The 19115-nt window shown below is 42.3% G+C and overlaps 1 protein-coding gene across 15 annotated transcripts in view; it reads left to right on the plus strand.

The window, feature by feature from the left end:
• Positions 1-19115, plus strand: part of CAMTA1 (calmodulin binding transcription activator 1) — a 927426-nt gene that overhangs the window by 229441 nt on the left and 678870 nt on the right. For all 15 annotated transcript variants that reach the window (XM_038376458.1, XM_038376466.1, XM_038376465.1 and 12 more), the window contains exon 3: positions 9230-9297. In XM_038376458.1, the coding sequence (XP_038232386.1) occupies positions 9230-9297 (68 nt within the window). The remainder of the gene's footprint in view (positions 1-9229; positions 9298-19115) is intronic.

Below are 19115 nucleotides of genomic sequence, written 5' to 3' on the forward strand. Positions count from 1 at the left end.
CATTGCCTCAGGTTTTTGCCTGGGGCAAGTTGCCCTATCTGTGACCCACTGAGCACACCTGCTTTGGAGGGATCTAGAGTTTGAACCAGCTTGATCCATCTCTATATGAAGGCATTTGTTTCCTTAAATGCCTGCGTGTACAAACCATCTGCCAAAAGCTTCTTTAGGGTTCTGTACTAGAACAGACAATGAATCCAGATTCCAGAAGCTCTGCCTTCCTCCTCCAGTGCTAGCCATTCCATTCCATTCCATTCCATTCTAGGACTTGCTTTCCATTAGCATGTAGGATTGGCTGCGCACTATAACCTGGGCAAACCCCTTTGTTTTCAGTTTTTACTAATTTTGACCTAAAATTTCCTGGGTTTTACAAAAACTATTATTCAGTTTTTACTGTTTCTCCCCCCTGCCCCCCCAGCCCCTCCATATGCAAATTTTAGACCACTCAAGTACATGAACATACTGACAGGAAAATTCAATACCTTCTATTAGGTAAATGTGTTTACGTTAATAATAAATTGGTCTAAGTATAAATGTGAGCCTCTTAAAGTAAGGCAATGTGGTGGAAGACGCACACATGCATGTGCACATTCTGTTCATGTACAGTTCATGAAATAAACCACAGCATTAAACTGCTTTTACTTCATTTATTGCTTTTTTTTCTATCGTCCTATCCCATGATATTTATTTATCCAGAAAACTGTGAAGTTAGTTTTTGCACTGATTTTTTTTATCTCTTCCCCACCTGCCCTTTTTTGGTGGGGTGGGGTTGGGGGGGTTACAAACACAGATTAAATTCCTAGGAAACTTTAAACAAAATAAAAACTAAAAATGAAGCACCTTGAACATGGTGCATCTAGGACATGAAACAATAGGTATGCAAGCATATCTCCTACACTATAGCAAATTAAGTGCCAACACTGGACATGCCTCGGACACTAAATGAGTTTAATTTAATAATTTGAGCTGCTGGAATATTTTCTCTAAGGAAACTCAGTAGAACTCACTTTGTAAGCCCACAGCATTTGAGAGAGTTTTATCACTCTTGAAACTAGGCATTATACTGTGCATATTCAGAGCTAATGGTTTTGGGAACAGTCATCTTTGGGTACGTCTACAGTACAATTGGACACTGGCTGGCATGGGCCAGCTGGCTTGGGTTTGCGGGGCACAGGCTAAGGGTTGTTTAATTGCTGTGTAGTGGCTTGGTCTGGAGCCCAGGCTCTAGGATCCCATGAGGTGGGAGGGTCCCAGAGCTTGGGCTGCAGCCCAAGCCCAAACATTCACACTGCAATTAAACAGCCCCTTAGCCTGCGTCCAACGAGCCTGAGCCAGCTGGCCCGCACGAGCCATGGGTGTCTAATTGCAATGTAGACCTAACGTCCATCTTCGTTTAGTTGCACGTTGTCAGAGTTTTAGAACTTGTGCTTGTTTCACTTATTCATCTGATTTGACTGGTTGGTAATAGTGCAGCATTTGTTGCTTACTCCAAGATTGTGTCCAGTGTAGCTGTTACAGGAATCAGATTTGGGGGGTTTGCACTACATTATTTTGACACTGCATTTTAAATGGCATCCGATCAGAAATAATGATGGGGCATATTCACAACTTCAGCACAGCCTTCCTCCCTTATTCATGTATGAATGGCATTGCTAAAATCTGTTGCAATAATAATTGTATTAAAAATACAGACCAATAATTGTTTGTAAAATGAGTCATGCAGTGGATTCTGGGGGAATTTATTTGTAGTGTAAACACGTTGGTCAGAAGTTATTAATATGACATTCCCACAACTCTATAAAGTTCATAACACAGAGATCTGGCACCACTGAAATTCTCAAAGGACATTAAGTATGAGTCTTAAAACCAAGAGTATTGGAAACAAGATATTTTTACGTCTCGTTTGGGAGTAATATAATTGCGTTTTGTGGCTCTAGCAGATGCTTGGGCCAGCTGGTTGGAGAGCATTGTCCCCGCCCCCCCCTTTAGCTTTGGTACCATATAGATAAAACTCTTGTATAGAACTCTCATAAAGACCTTCTTCTTCTTCTTTTTTTTTTTAAATCATCTCATGGTCGAAAGACCCATTTTTGTGTGTACATAATGTTCTGGATTGTGTAGACTGTAGACACTTTTATTACAAAAGCACTGGAGAATAAACTCCAAATGTTTGAGTCTAATTTGAGGCAATATAACATTCAATCCGGTTTCCCTTACCTTTCTGTTTAGCTACTGCTATCCAAATCTCCCTGAGAAGGAAAACCTAGAGCTGACGGAGACTTAGTTATTTATTTTTTCGAGAGAGATTATCAATTGACCTAGAACTGCGGCAGTAAACACTTCTGAGTGCATCCTCGTGGATGGGTTGCCAGAGCACTGTCACCCCATGCTGTGTTGGATTGCAGGCTCTCTAGGGAACGTTGGAGGGACTGAATAGCTCATGTTTGAGGTGAAACTTGTGTAATGAGGCTCCACATTTACGTATAAACTTCCCAGTGCTGGTCATCACCACAGCATCTAAGCACTTAATATAATAAATTGTTTGTTTGTTCTTGCGACTTCCTTGTGAGGCAGAAAAGTACCTGCACAAGAGCATACTAGAGTGGTTGTGTTTGGCCCAAGCAGCGTTTAATTTGTGCCAGGGCTGAGCCTCGGCACCTCTGGGCTTGGCATTTCATATCCCTGGTCTCTTTGGGCTTGCCGCGTCAGTTATGAAAGTAAAAAAAATTACTTCAGCCCCGGCACTTCTGTCATTACAAATTAAGCACTAGGCCCAAGACAGCATTGGAAGCTGTATAGTTGTGAACTGTAGGCAGAGTTGGCTATAGCAGATTTTCACAGCTGCTTTGCCCTAAAGAAAAGTTAGAGAATATGGCTGCCCCTGCCTTACACTGACTCTAATGAATTTGGGGTCAAACTTTGCTTAAAGAACGTTTCATTTTCACATTCATTGTCTAGTGCTGAATAGTTTGCCAAGAAAAATAGGAGCAGCTGGATTGGCTGGGTGCGTAGGTCAGCATGTTGCCCTGAATGAGAGAACATTACTGGTCGTACATTTGCCAACACTTCATGTTGCCAAAGCTGGATTCCAGGGGGGAATATTTTATTTTTTGCATGGTATTTTTGGACAGTCTAATTATGCAAATACTGGTCTATGAATCCTCTCCTTCTCCATGAGAGTTTTGTGCTTATGACCTTCCCAGCTTGTGTGACTTTAAGACAAATCCTTAATGGGATTTCCAGCATTTTACTTAACTCGTCACAGTCAAGCCTTGTGTCTCACTGCTCTGTAAAAGAGTTGGTTCTTTCATACATTTTTATGTGCAATTCTGTCGTTGTGCAGCTGAGATGTTCATTGGACTAGCGCAGGTTAGAGTTTTGGGGCATAGTGAGACCTACAGGCACCATTTGAGAGAACTCAGTGCTTGCATCCAGCCCATGAAAAGCTGTAATACTTGCACTGTGTATATCCATGCAAAATTCTCTCTGCTGTCACTTTTATTCCTATGCAAAGGTCCTTTTTAAAGGGAAGGTCCTTCCTTTTTGATGCTGCTTCTGTTAAATTGAACAGTTGTAATTAGTAAGTGGCAGCCTCCCGCCTTTTTTTCCACTGAAAGCAGCCCCAGACGATGGGAATCAAAAGGATCACCGTAGAGGCTGTTTTTAATAGCGTACCAGTTGTGCCTTCTGCAAGTGTTTTTAATCTGTAGCCCCCATGAGGAGCTTAGGTGAGACAGAAGACACCATGGGAAGCTGAGCCAGAAGTGTGCAGGTTTTAAGACAGCAGTGTGTTTGGAGTCCAGAATGGCTGCATGAGCTGTGGATTCTCCATGTGGCAGGCAGAGCAGAATGTGGCTGTAGGAGGCAGACCCGGTAGTAGTCGAGTGGCTGGGTCACAGCCAGGAGGAGACTCCAGATTCCATGTAACATCCTCTATCTATGAACATTGTACGGAGTCACGCCCTGATACGAGTCCAGAGAACTTCTAGGCAGCCCCTAACCATAGGAATGTGAAGCTCTCCATCCAGGTTGGGGTTGGGGACTCGGGGCAGAGGATCAGGCCAGTTCCTATTTGCAGTTGTCTCACCCCAAGGGAGTGATCAGCGACCTGCCTGGCTGTGCCATTCTGCAGCATGGCTGTCCTGTGGCTGATGGCTGTGCAGCAGGTGATGCTGCACCAGTGCAGCGAACAGAAGACCCAGGAGCTTGAGGAAGGGAGATGGAAGGAGAAGACAGATCACTTGGGATGCAGGGACAGATATGGACCTCAAGGCCTAGCAGGCAGCATTCAGAAAGGCAGGGAATCGTGAGAGTTCTTGTTACTTCAGAGCAAGTATCTTTAAGACTCCCCTTATTTACCCACAAGGAAATGTTCTCCTGGGTGTGTTTATGGTAGATCCAGCTTGACACCTAGTGGCCGGTTGGATTTATGGCAAGTAACAGCCAAACCTTTTGCTGGAGTCTGAGTAGCTGGCTCTTGTGGTTTAGTTAGATTTTTTTTCTAACTTGGCTCCAATCAGAGTGGGGATTTATGAACCTGCATGTGCTGGTCATGTCTTCATTCTGTGTGAATCATCATGAGTCCCTTTCCTAATGCTGCCAATATAATTTAAAGAAACAGTAAAAAAATATCCCTCTAAACTTCTTGTAGCATATCCTGTATTGGGCTGGCAGGAACAGCAGTGATCATTAGAATATCTCTGAAAAGACATTTGCAGCTTTTTCTGCAACCTGACCTGAATCGAGTGGTTTGAGCCTTTACCGGTATGGTAGTTATACCCAGGATACAGCTCTGTGCTGAATTAAACAGTCTCTCATGCAGTGCAGCCTATCAATCAGCAAGCAGAGAGGCATTGACATAATTTATAACAAAAAGCTCAAATAAAAATGTTCTTGTCGCTGGTTGGGATTTGAATCCAAGCCGTGGAGATTAAATGATGCAAAGATAAAGTGTCTTTGCCTTCATGTTATTTTGCCTTGTTCATTCTAGCTCACTTTACACACCAGCCCTATCGGTTTCCCAGACACTATGAAGTATGTTCTGAGCTGGGTTTGTTACTTTGTTAGTACTGGCCTCCTTCCCATCAGAGAATCATGGGGGTTACTTTGAGGAGCATATGCCCTGCAATGTCACTATTAGGGACAGATATTGTCTGGGTGCTGCTGTTTTTCTCTTTGAATATTGACAGCACAAGTGACATGCTAAAAATGGCAGCTGGACTTCCTTGCCCTGTTGCCAATGCGCATGCTCCCATCTCACCAAGCTGAAATGGGCACCCACGTTAAGCAACAAGTGGCTGCTGTAGAATGAAAGGCTCTGACTGGGATCCCATATAACAATACCTCACACAGATAGCGCTTTAGGTCCACATTGCTCTTCAGAAACGGGCATGTGGCATTGTTACTCCCAATTCACAGTTGAAGAAAGACAACTTGCTCAAAGTGATACAGCAAGTCAGTTTTGGAGCTGGGAGCGGAACGCAGTTCTCCTGACCCTCAGTCCAGCAGCTGACTTATTCCTGAAGCTGTTCATGCATTGGGATATGCAGTATCCTGCACTGCAAATCTGTGTGGGGAAACTGGTTTAATTTGTGTGAATAAGAAATCTATTGTGGGGATTGTGAGAGAGAGATGTGGCCTGTGTCCAGGACAGGACGCAAGCATCTCCTAAATTCTAAACTTGGTTTTGTCTTGGGTGAGTCATGTCACCCTTCTGCACCACCCCAGTCAGAAAATTAACCCTTAGGAGTTATACCTATCCCATAAAACTGTGCTGAGGGAGAGTATATTCATCAGAGCGAAGCCCGTTAGCCCCATTCCAACACCAGGCCCTTTTCCCTCTTCTGTTGGAAATGTGCCTTCCCCACCTCACTAGCCCTCTGCTAATCTGAGTCATTGCTGCTCTATAAACTTCCATTACAGTCCCAACCCAGACTGGGCTCCACGTTTGGTAGTCTCCGTGCCTGCTGGTGGTTGGGCAGCAGCTCACAACTGGGAGAGGCTGGATCCTCCCTCACTGGGGTGGTGCACCCCCACTGTCCCTGCCAGACATAGCTTCTCTTTTTTGATGATGTACTTGTCTCCTGCAGTATTTCCAAACCAAAGCATATGGGCCAAAATATTATTTTTATATTTGAAATGAATGCTAAGATGCTCTCTCATTCACATGATTCCGGGAGCTGGGGCTTTAAGAAACACAGCTGTAGCTCACGAAAGCTTATGCTCTAATAAATTTGTTAGTCTCTAAGGTGCCACGGGTACTCCTTTTCTTTTTGCGAATACAGACTAACACGGCTGCTACTCTGAAACACATCAAATACTGCAAGACTTGCTATAAAATCATGTGTAGGCAACAGTGGTCCTGTTTCTATTCTGCACATTGGGAATAACATTGTACACAATTCTATGAAAATTCTAGCCGTTCTAATGCAAATAGTGTGGGGTAGAGGCAATAGACATGAGACACTGGGGAAGAAATGCTAAAGCAAAGCTGATTTCATGCAGAACCTCCTGCATTGGAGCAGTTTGTGTTTTTCTCTCTCAAGTTCTTGGAAATTTTTACAATGGTAATGTGGGGTGTGCTGGTTCCAAACAGACCTTGAATGGTCTCTTGAAATATGTGTTAACTACTTATGCTAAACAATCTGTTCCACCTTGTGTTTTGCTGTGACACCCTGAGTATCTTTCCCAGACGAAGAAGAGCTCTGAGTAGCTCGAAAGACTCTCTCTCTCTCTCTCTCTCTCTCACCAACAGAAGTTGGTCCAATAAAAATATTACCCAACCCACCTTGTCCATCTGTAGGAGTCTAGACGGTCTTAGATATTCAGACATAATTTTGACATATGCCCAGAAGGAGAGTGCTACAGCCAGTATGTGGGAAATGGGACTTCTGCCATCTTCTACTTTAGCTCAGGAGCAATCACTAATTACTAGATTTGTACAAATCTCTTTAGAGTGCTTGCCTCTTTAGGGTGGAATTGTTCCACAGTGGCTGGATGGTTTAATGACGCTGATATATGAGGAGGAGTTCTACTATCTGCTGGGGGTGGCAATGATGGGAAGGCACTGGAGTGTGCATCGTGGTGTGCTTAAGGTGGGACGTGCTCTGTCTGGGTGAAAGCCAAATGAATGGGACCGGTGCAGTCTTTTCTGGTGGAGTAATACCTGTGGAGGATTCAGAACAGCAGCCGTGTTAGTCTGTATCAACAAAAAGAAAAGGAGTACTTGTGGCACCTTGGAGGAGGAGAGGCTTTTGTACTGGGTTAGAGCATGACGGGCTCTTTCTGGAGGGTTGTCTGGCCACATGCAGGTCCCCATTAGCGAGTCTACACACTCAGCAATTCTAATGTTCATTCTAGTGTTGCTACTGCCAGTACACTACAGTTGTAAGTAATGAAGGATGAAGTATTGCCCAGCATGTTTCCCCACAGAATGCTTCATTCCTTGCTGTAGTCTGTAACATCCTCTGTTGGGCTGAGGCTGTGAACCTGCTCCCTCTTAAGGGCTGCCCAGAAACTCCTCTTCCCTTCCTAAATCATCCTGTTAACATCTTCTCTGCTCAGTCACCTGACCAATGGCAAGAATAGCCTGCATTTTGTGAGCAACAGATTTAAAAATAATAAAAGGAGATTGTTTTACACATTGCATAATCAACCTGTTGAACTCTCACAAGATATAGAATTCAAGAGCTAAGCAAGATTCTAAAAAGTATTAGAGTAGCAGCCGTGTTAGTCTGTATTCGCAAAAAGAAAAGGAGTACTTGTGGCACCTTAGAGACTAACAAATTTATTTGAGCATAAGCTTTCGTGAGCTACAGCCAAATGCATCCGATGAAGTGAGCTGTAGCTCACGAAAGCTTATGCTCAAATAAATTTGTTAGTCTCTAAGGTGCCACAAGTACTCCTTTTCTTTTTTTTAAAAAGTATTAGATACTTATAAGACAATGAGATGATCCAAAATTGTATCAGGCATACTAAGATAAAACCTATTTCCGAGACATGAACCATCTACTAACTGACAAGGTTATGAAGAAAAGTCTTCTATGGGAAGGGCATTGCATAATTGTCCACTAGTGGGTTTCTTACTTTCCCCTGCATTGATGGACCCCTGGTTTGACCCAATATGGCAATTCCTATATTCTGACAAAACAGGAGAGGAATGGACTGGTGTGTCACATCTGAAGGTGGGGAGTGACTAATCCAGTGCTATATGAGAGATGCTGTGAGCTCAGTCTAGTGTCTTCCTCTCCATAAAATGCACATGTGCACAGCACTGCCGCAGAGTTGGAGTTTTGAGTCTTCTAATTGAAAACTGATACATAATTCCTATTCAGCAGCTTTTTTATCCGGTTTAAGGAAGTTGATTTGGTGTTTTTTGTAGTAATTTGAGGTTTATGAAACACATAAACCAGCACCATCTTAATTTAACTTACAGGCTTTGCCAATTTCCTGTGAGCAAATCAGTTCTCATCTGGAAGTAATGGGCCGTATCATGCCTGCAAGTGGGAGCAATGACTTATGGTGATGTCACCCACTGGCTGTTCATGGAAATTATTAATAAATCTTTTAATTCTATCTGCAGTGATGTTGTGTGTATAAATATTTAATTTACCTTCAGGTGCCCATGTTTTCACCATCATGCCCTTAACCTTTCTGACTTAGCGCAGAGCTTGGAGGAGCTGCACGGTAGATGAAGCTATCAGTGCTTTCTCTGTGGTGGGAACGGTTTAATGTATTTCTCCTTTTTCCTTTTAATCTTTACACAGTTTGGCTTTGGGGGCTTGGGGCTTAGAATCTAAGCTGGCAAAACCCAACTTCTGCCTGCCTGCGTGAAAGATTTAAAAGATGGCTCTGTCCATGGCAGAGGCCTCCCTAACACAGAATGTTGTGAGTGTGACTAAGTGAAGACCTGTTGCCTGCTTCGGCTTTTAAATGAATGGCATTTGGGGTAGGAAGCACTTTCTCCTGTTTTCTGTTTAAAGGCTGAAATATTTTGGTCCTCACTATTGACTTGCCCTTTCCAGCCAAAGGCTTTCATCATTGTAGCGTGCCAAGAGGTACAAAGAAGACTTTTCAAACTGGATTTAAAGTCAAGGATATAGCTGCGGAGGCGGGATTGAAAGTATCCTACTTGAGGGTGGAGCAGATTTAGAGAAGTTCTGTTCTGTGAAACTTTCAAGTCTCCAAAACTACTATGCAAGTTAATTCTTTTTTGCACATTTTTCTTTTTCAGGAAATTGCAGCTTATTTAATAACATTTGAAAAGCATGAAGAATGGCTAACGACTTCCCCTAAAACAAGGTAACATTGCTAATATTGCAGCTTGTGAAAATGTACATTGATTTATTTTCACTGATGACTTGACTTGGTAATCAATTCATTGGGCACAAAGTGAAAACTCCAAGTCATGCTTGATAGCTTGTGACACTGAAGTCTCATTAATTGACTTAATGAGTGTTTTATTGAATGAAATCAGATTGATTAAAAACAGACCACCTGCAATCTTGACAGGTAAAAGTTTTAACCTGATGATTTAACATTTAATTGTATCCTTTCAGATAAATGCATTTAAAAGGCTTTGTTGAGTGAAGGTTGTAGGCTATTATCTTGACAATGCTCCCTACTGTCACTAATCTGTTAGCCAGAAACTAAAAAAAAAAAAAAAAAAAAGCCCTTGCACTTTTCCTGTTTAAAATGCAGACTCTAAGTTTATTTGTATTTTGGCATGTTTCTTGTTGGGGTTAAGTGTCTGGCGGCAAGGAGATCCCAAAAAGCCAAATTAACAGGCATGTTTGCAGTTTATTAAGCAGTAAATGTCATATATTCTAACTGCCATAAATGTTTAACTTCTGCAACCCTCTGGGAATTGATGCAATAAATTAAAGACTGCAGATGTTTTCCTGTTGTGGAATCCTGATGATCATTTTATTATGTTAAGAGACATGAAGTTGCACTACTTGCGACTGAAAACAAGAAAAGGAAGTTGTGCTTACGGAAAGTGTATAAAGTTCTGGGGTGTTATCTAAAACCAAATTTTTGCTTTTTCTAAATTACAGCATCTTTCTCATTGCCAATGAATGGAGCAAGGGTTTATTAGTCACAAGAGGTTTAGCTCAGCAGGACGTGCTGAAGTTCTGTTTTTCTTGCTGTGTAGCTGGGAGAAACCCAGTGCATTTTCACACATGTTCACAACTAGGCTGTTGGATCACTGGTGTAAGAACACATTTTTGGAGGAATAATGAACTATATTCAGGCAAGATCTGCCTCCAGATAATACAAGGAACTCCGGTGCTTTTCCTGGGAGGATGCTGGAGTAAGTGGAAGTGAGGCCCTTCCACTTCTGGTTTCTGAAGTTCAATGCGCTAACCACTGCTTGGAGAGCAGCCCAACAATGCTTAATGCAGACAAGAGTATAGTGTAAAGCCAGAGAGTGCCTTTTCCATCTCCCATTGGATATGTCCCCAAGAAATGCAAATGCAGAGAGAGGTAACAGCAGACACAGCACAAGATGAATCTTTGATAGTTTGTTGCTTGGTTTGGCATCATATTCCTTTGTAATTAGTAGGGGCAGAAATTATAGTAAGATACAAGAATGGTTATTGACCGTAACAAATAGTACAAATTAACTTGCTGAATGTTTAATAGCTCACAGCTGAGGGGAGGATTTAGACAAAGGAGGATGGTAGAAAAGCAGTTAAAGAACAGAGAAGGGTGGCTTTCTTTGGGAAGTTAGAAGCCAACTTCTGTTAAACTTAGGACACTCTCCACCCCCACTTCTCTAGCATTCAAGCTGCCTTAACGTCCTCATACATTATTAAACAAGTTCTTCATTAATTGTTATCAAAATGGGGTGTGTTAGGATTGAGAGGTGAGAAATTTCACGTGCTATTGCTTTTACAGGTGGTGCACCCAGTTCCATCAGACTCAAATCTATTACTACAATTGCTGATAGTTCAGGTTCTTGCTGCCAAGGAACTTAAGGTGAACACTGTGATGGGATCCCTGGGGTGCAGCCTGGGACTGTGGGACCTCTGTGCTCTTAACTCTGCAGCCTGGGCTGCCTCTCTCAGTGCTTTGCTAGCAGCAAACCCCTCCAGGTGCTGTGATCACTCAGTACAACGGCATGTGGAGCCCCACACTCAGGTGGGTTGCATGAATGCTCCCAGAGCCACTCATGAATCTCACAGAGAAAGGCACCACCCAAATACCACCAGCTCCTAGGCTTGTACCTCAGGAATATGCCGTCTTGCACTGCTCAAGACCCTTTCTTGAGCAATGCAAGTTTATTAATTGGTTCACCACTTCATCAGTGGAAATACGCCATACGCCAGCCTAAACCTGAGCAGATTTACCAAGCAATTCAGGCAAACACACTGGTAAAGATAAACAGTAAAAAAGGTTAATGATTACAGAAGATAGATTTTAAGTGATGGGCAAAAAGTCAGAGTGGTTACTAAAATATAAGCACCTAGTCTAAACTCTCAACCTTATAAGACTGGGAAACATCTAGATTAAGCAGTTTTTCTCACCCCACTGGATATTGCAATTCATAGGACAAAGGTTTCACCCTCGAAACCTGGGTCGGTCTCCTCTGTTGGAGTCTTTAGTGTCCTTGTTGCTTGCAGCATAGGTGGGAGCAGGAGAAACGGCCAAACATGGGACCCTGGTGTTCTGTTTCATACCCTCAGTCCATGTGCTTGGAGAACACAAGTCCAGGCATGTCTGGGGGCACTGCTGAGTACCCAGGCCAGGTTGAGCAATTCCCCTGGTGTGGTCTTGTGCAGGTGAGTCATTGCATTGTAGCTCCCTTGCTGGACAATGGCTGTTGATGATTTTTGACACCTGCCTGGGCGCAGGTTACTTTCCTTGCTATTGTCTTTTGGGGAGCTAGTACCTGGGCGCTTCCCAAACCCACTGCATATTTTAGTGACAATCAAACTACACAATTTTCATACCTTCATATGTATTAATGATATACATATTTAGATGGAACAGTGGGTTTCAGCAGATCATAACCTTTCCCATGGTACCTTACATGGCATGCTTTATTTGCAATATAACAATTATGAATGATGAATATGGGGGTTACATGGTGCTCCCTTAGGGTGAAGAGTATCACACACCTCTCCAGCCTGGGTGGGGGTCTATATTTGATCACTAGTGACAGGCATCTTAATCTGCAGTCTCTGGGTGCTTCCACCTTTTTCTTGGGGCTGTGTAAACCATTTGTCTCACTCCACTCGTTGGCTTCAGAACAATAGGTAAAATGATTGCATTTGGAAAGGCTGTTTTCTGACCTGGGAGCTTGAGTTATAGAATTAATGCAAAAAGATGTCTCTTTGAGCCTTTGCCAACTCAGCCTGTTGAGTGGTCAGAAAGCATATTAAGCAGAGTCAGGGGATATATATAGCACCATTAAATACATCAGAAATATGCATGTGTTTGTAGAAATGTTTTTAAGACTTTAAGGGTTTGTTTAGTTTGCTAAAGGCACTGCATGAAAATAGCAATTTTCCTATTAATATTACAATATCCTGCTCCTGTGTATTTATACTTGAAAGCATAATGTCCCATGAGGAGGAAAGTTGCAACAGCGGTTCAAGGACCTTCTTAAATTAGTTGTTGAGTTCATTTTGAAATTTTTTTTAATATTGAAATTAATTGGTGCAGTTAAATGCTGAGTTCATACAAACAGGCCTCTTGGTATTAAAGAATTAATGACATTGATCCAGCACTGAACCAGAACATTCCCCATTCTTTGTTTGCTGCTGCAGGTGCTGCTAATTTCATCTTAGGAAATTAATAAAAATGAATTGCACCACTGACACTTATAGAGTTTCTTAATAAAATGATATGTAGTGCGAGCTGAGGCATCGCTATGAAATGAGTCGCTGAAGTTGGCACTCATAGAGATGTTGGGTATAAGTTTCAGGAAGGGGTTGACCCTTGTCTCTGCTGCTTTCTGATGGTCTAACTATACAAATAGTCCTTATTGCATCCTAATTGTAAAGAGGGTGATTCAGTAATGGGGTGCTATGTTTCTTTAGTGGGAGGCAGCCATGTGGTAATATTAAATGTACAGGGAAAGGGGCTGTGAGTGGCTCTTTTGCAAAAGTAGTTTTCTTTCCATAAAAAGTTGTCTCTGTTGGATATTTGTACTCCACACTTCTCATAGGGAAGAGTCCAAACTGCAGGCTGGGGCATGTGTGCATCAAGAAGAGAGTAACTTGGTGTCCTCTGCAGGCCCTTAGCCATGATGTCACCTTCAGTGGTGTATCTGAAGGCTGGAGTTCAAGATTATAGGGTGAGGCTCTTGTGTGTTGAATATTGATGACAATATTTCATTACAATACAATAATTTTACATGACAGGAGCTAATTGCAAACTACTATTCATCCTGAAAGGTTGATAATGGGATGTTGTGAATGGCAGAGATGAGACCCTTTGCAGAGTTGGCTCCAACTAACGTTGTGTATTCACAAGGAAATGTGCAGAGGTAATTTGAAATGTGCACGTGAATGATTTAGGAAGGTGCAGTGCCAGTTTCTCCCCTTTCCTTTTCACTGGGTAGCACAGCTCTGCTGTCTGACACTAGAATGAAGGGCGTGTTTATAACCGAAACCTAACACTTCTTTCAGGGCTGAGGCGTTTGCTCTGGCTGAAATGTGTTGAATGAGGGTTTGCCTGGGAAGAAATAATTCTACTGCACTAATATACAGGCTGTCAGAAGCGGGGGTGGCTCCGGGTTTCAGGCCATATCTACATGCCTGGAGTTTCACCATGGCTTAATATGTTCCATTTAATAATTCAGTGAATTTATCTATAATAAGGGAATTAATAAGTTAAAACAACCGAGTTCCCGTGTTTACAAAGAAATGGTGAGCATGGATGTCCTAATGTTTACATACTATCTTTGTAATCTGTGGGTAAGAAAGTGCCTTATGCATGTCTATTAACAGAATCATAATGACTGAAGAAACAATGAGAAATCTTCCAAAGAGTCATAGAGACACCTGACGTTTTTTGAATGTATGAATCAATGAATTTCACAAATCTCATGGTAAAGTGACTTTCTAGTGGTCAATAAAGATTAAATGTCGGACAGCACTGTAGTTGTTTGGTTTTATATAACTAAGACTTCGTTCTTTTTGCAATATAGCCTAATAAACATACTGGAGATTATTATAGCTAATTAAAACTAAACAATGTATCAACATAAATTAACAAAGTACATTTGGTGATGTAGTAACCTTGATGTTTTCTTGTAATCATATTTGCTTGCTTACTTGTTAATTTGCCAACTAATCCACAATGGATCTTCTAGTCATTAGTGAGAATTAATAAAGTTCTACTGTAATGTAGCACTAATAAAATCTTTGATGCTTCTAGACTTAAATGCAAATCATGGAAAATTACTAAACATTCCCATAGGAAGTGGAATAAAATTATTTTCATTGTGAAAGGCATCCTGGTTTTCAGTGGCACAATGGATTTTCCAGACACAAACAACCTTAATTTCTCCCTCAATATATTCTAAAACTACTGATTTTTCTAGTGCTTTACATTTTCAAAGCACGTTTAAAAACTTTAATCCTCATAACATCACCGACTTCAAATCTCTCATGTCCCTGGTGAGTGCCCTAGATACTGGGCTATTGGCTGTTCTGGGGTGAGTCTTGGCTGTTGGCCAGGGATCCCATACCTCACCTGCGAAACCATCCCAATGAAAGGTTTGTTGCAACCAGTAGCTCTTCCTGATTTGGAGCAAGAACTTGAACTTGGGTCTCCTACATCCCAGGTAAGTGCCCCTACGACCAGATTATGAGAGTCAATCTCTCTCTCCCCCATAAAGAAAAGGAGTACTTGTGGCACCTTAGAGACTAACCCCATGGTTCAATGAATATTTATACAAAGCAGAACAGCTCCAATGTGGAGGGGATGGGGGAGGGAAGGGGGAAGAGAGAGTGTGTAGAAGACTGACTTTATAGCCTCATGGTCAGGGTGCTCACGTGGGATGTGGGAGACCGAAGTTAAGTCTTTGCTCTGATTTAGACCAGTGACTCGAATGTGCATCTGCCTGACCACTAGGCTGTTGACTGTTCTCAGATGGTCTCTTTCTCTCTGATTTTGACCAAAAATTTCATCCTAACAAAACTTTCTTAAACCCAGAACTGACATGATTCCATGAGAAGTTTTCATTTCCATGAAAAAAAGTGTAGTTCAAAAGTTCCCAACCAGCTCTTAGTATTACCTTTGTTTCCAACATGAGGAAACTGAGGCACAGCGAGGCTAAATGACTTACCACAGGCTAAAACCAAAGGGACATCAGTAGAACTGGGATTAGAATCGCAGGAGTTGTAGACCCAGGCTCCGTGCACTGGAGTTAGCTGTTGAGTCCACTAGGTCCCAGTTTCTCTATAAGGACTGCAATTTGATTATTGAGAATTAAATATTGTCTCTTCCTGATAAACACAGATTTTACCATCTACATTTGTGCTTTGATGCAGGGTTACTTATCTCTTTCATGCTACATTTCATATCATGATGTTATCCATATTGTCTTTGCTTGAAATTACTTATTTTATCTTTTTTATAATATAAAAATCAATGAAGGTAATTCAACAGAAAGAAGAGTCTGACCTAAGCTTACAAGAAGAGGATTTTCAGAGTACAGGTATCTCAGTTTGTCTTTATCTTGGACTTTTAAGTCCTAGATGTGGCCAGGATTTGAAAATGTGCATGAACTTTTCAGTACAACAATATAGAATACAGATTCCTCAAGAAACCTTAGGTCTGAGTCTCCTATCTCTTGTGAATTAAGCAAAACCGTGAACGAGTGTGTGTTAGCAGATCACTGTGCAGTTTAGATTGGATTGTAGTCACATAAATTAGAAAAATCAAGTTCCATCAAATTAGAGTTTCCTGATGGAACTAGAGCTGCCTGACAGGTGAGGACTGCAGAGAGGATGATTTCAGGTAGATCTGTTTTAACTGCCGGTAACATTTGTTCTTAACACTGTACTTAATTTTTCAAAGACAATATGACCGATCCTGTGCTGATCTGTGTGTTCAGATATTCTGTTAGGTACCTCCAGAACTCAGCATGGACAGTGGCCATGAATGAAACCTAGAGTATTTCTGCAAATTCTGGCCCAGGTATTAAAATGGGCTACAGAGATAAATCAGGTGGTACAGAATGAAATTACAGCCATTATAGCACAACTAGTACTGGGATCCTGCAAATGTCTTCCTAGTTTAACCAAATTAAGGCCGCTTTAATTCTGAATGAGTGTGTCCACACAGGTTTTAATGCAATTTGATGAATCCACTTTAAATTCTCACCTTTAGTCAATTTGGTTTAATTTTCCCAAGTGACCCTGTGTAGAGAAGCCCTTCAATAAACACATTCCTCAAACTGTGCAGTTAATATGGTCATATCCTGGTTACATAGTGCAATGCTGGAGTATTTTGTTAGTATGTCTTGCAAATTCTTTTTATGATATAAAACCTACAATCATTGGCAAAGTCTTAAACTTGCCTGAATGGCTCCACATTCCAAGTGATCGCTTTGGTAGTCTGAGAATATGCCATTGTAGCAAAAGCCGAAAATTAATTTCAGAGCCAGTTTAAAAGATCTGGCAAAGTTTGCTGTTCAGTTATACAGTGTATACTTGGCCATTTCACTTCTGCAGGAGTTGGGTTTCTCACTGCCCCTCTAGCCCTTGAGAGAGAATGTATGATTTAAACAAGCAGGCTGCTGAAACACAGCGCTAACACCAAGTCTCGTTGAGCTTGGCAGTGGTATACACAAGTTCATGTGAGAAGGAGCTGTGCTTTGAATATTCCACCCCCCCAAATATTCTACACAAACCTACTTTTCTTCCTCATTGGCCACGCATGCCTTATCATTGCACCTTGGTGTGTTTTCTATGAACAAAGACATTGATTGAGAATTAAGAGGGGCACTCCTTTCTCTGGAAGCAATCTGCCTTTTTCTGAGTCTCTCTAGATATTTAAATTCCTAGCATGCAGAAGCCTAACGACTGAAGGCTAGAAAGGAGGGGTCTTGGATGAACAGCCGATTCTTCCTGAATTAAAGGCACTTCCTTTTGCTAGCTCTGCTGACTATCATGTTGAGGATTTCCCTTGCTGAGACTCTGATAATCCTGAAGGAAATGGCTGTAGTGGGATTTGCATTCTTGTGTAGTTCTTTGAGCATCACACAGTCCTGGTCCTGAGTAGAGATTTCACTCATTAGCTCCTGGATGTTGCTTCACCCCCTTGTCAGCAAGCCGAGAGAGCACAGTCATTTCTAAGAAGCCATGGATCACACAGCTGCATTGCAAAGAAATAGTAAAAAGAAAAGGAGTACTTGTGGCACCTTAGAGACTAACAAATTTATTAGAGCATAAGCTTTCGTGAGCTACAGCTCACTTCATCGGATGCATTTGGTGGAAAAAACAGAGGGGAGATTTATATACACACACACACACAGAACATGAAACAATGGGTTTATCATACACACTGTAAGGAGAGTGATCACTTAAGATAAGCCATCACCAGCAGCAGGGGGGGTGGGGGGGGAGGAAAACCTTTCATGGTGACAAGCAAGGTAGGCTAATTCCAGCAGTTAGAGCATAAGCTTTCGTGAGCTACGTAGCTCACGAAAGCTTATGCTCTAATAAATTTGTTAGTCTCTAAAGGTGCCACAAGTACTCCTTTTCTTTTTAGTTTTTGAATGTTATAATTCTTGACGTCTGATTTGTGTCCATTCATTCTTTTACGTAGAGACTGTCCAGTTTGACCGATGTACATGGCAGAGGGGTATTGCTGGCACATGATGGCATAGATCACATTGGTAGATGCACAGGTGAACGAGCCTCTGATAGTGTGGCTGATGTGATTAGGCCCTATGATGGTGTCCCCTGAATAGATATGTGGACAGAGTTGGCAACGGGCTTTGTTGCAAGGATAGGTTCCTGGGTTAGTGGTTCTGTTGTGTGGTGTGTGGTTGCTGGTGAGTATTTGCTTCAGGTTGGGGGGCTGTCTGTAAGCAAGGACTGGCCTGTCTCCCAAGATCTGTGAGAGTGATGGGTCGTCCTTCAGGATGGGTTGTAGATCCTTGATGATGCGTTGGAGAGGTTTTAGTTGGGGGCTGAAGGTGATGGCTAGTGGCCTTCTGTTGTTTTCTTTGTTGGGCCTGTCCTGTAGTAGGTGACTTCCGGGTACTCTTCTGGCTCTGTCAATCTGTTTCTTCACTTCAGCAGGTGGGTATTGTAGTTGTAGGAATGCATGATAGAGAACTTGTAGGTGTTTGTCTCTGTCTGAGGAGTTGGAGCAAATGTGGTTATATCGTAGAGCTTGGCTGTAGACAATGGATGGTGTGGTATGATCTGGATGAAAGCTGGAGGCATGTAGGTAGGAATAGCGGTCAGTAGGTTTCCGATATAGGGTGGTGGTTATGTGACCATCGTGTATTAGCACCGTAGTGTCCAGGAAGTGGATCTCTTGTGTGGACTGGTCCAGGCTGAGGTTGATAGTGGGATGGAAATTGTTGAAATCCTGATGGAATTCCTCAAGGGCTTCTTTTCCATAGGTCCAGATGATGAAGATGTCATCAATGTAGCGCAAGTAGAGTAGGGGAATTAGGGGACGAGAGCTGAGGAAGCGTTGTTCTAAGTCAGTCATAAAAATGTTGGCATACTGTGGGGCCATGCGGGTACCCATCGCAGTGCCCCTGATTTGAAGGTATACATTGTCCCCAAATGTGAAATAGTTATGGGTGAGGACAAAGTCACAAAGGTCAGCCACCAGGTTAGCCATGACATTATCGGGGATACTGTTCCTTGTAGTCCATCTTTGTGTGGAATGTTGTGTAGAGGCTTCTGCATCCATAGTGGCCAGGATGTTGTTTTTAGGAAGATCACCGATGGACTGTAGTTTCCTCAGGAAGTCAGTGGTGTCTCGAAGATAGTTGGGAGTGCTGGTAACGTAGGGCCTGAGGAGGGAGTCTACATAGCCAGACAATCCTGCTGTCAGGGTGCCAATGCCTGAGATGATGGGTACTGCGATGGGTACCCGCATGGCCCCACAGTATGCCAACATTTTTATGGCTGACT

Source organism: Dermochelys coriacea, chromosome 18 (assembly GCF_009764565.3).
Source record: "Dermochelys coriacea isolate rDerCor1 chromosome 18, rDerCor1.pri.v4, whole genome shotgun sequence".
Taxonomy (NCBI): domain Eukaryota; kingdom Metazoa; phylum Chordata; order Testudines; family Dermochelyidae; genus Dermochelys; species Dermochelys coriacea.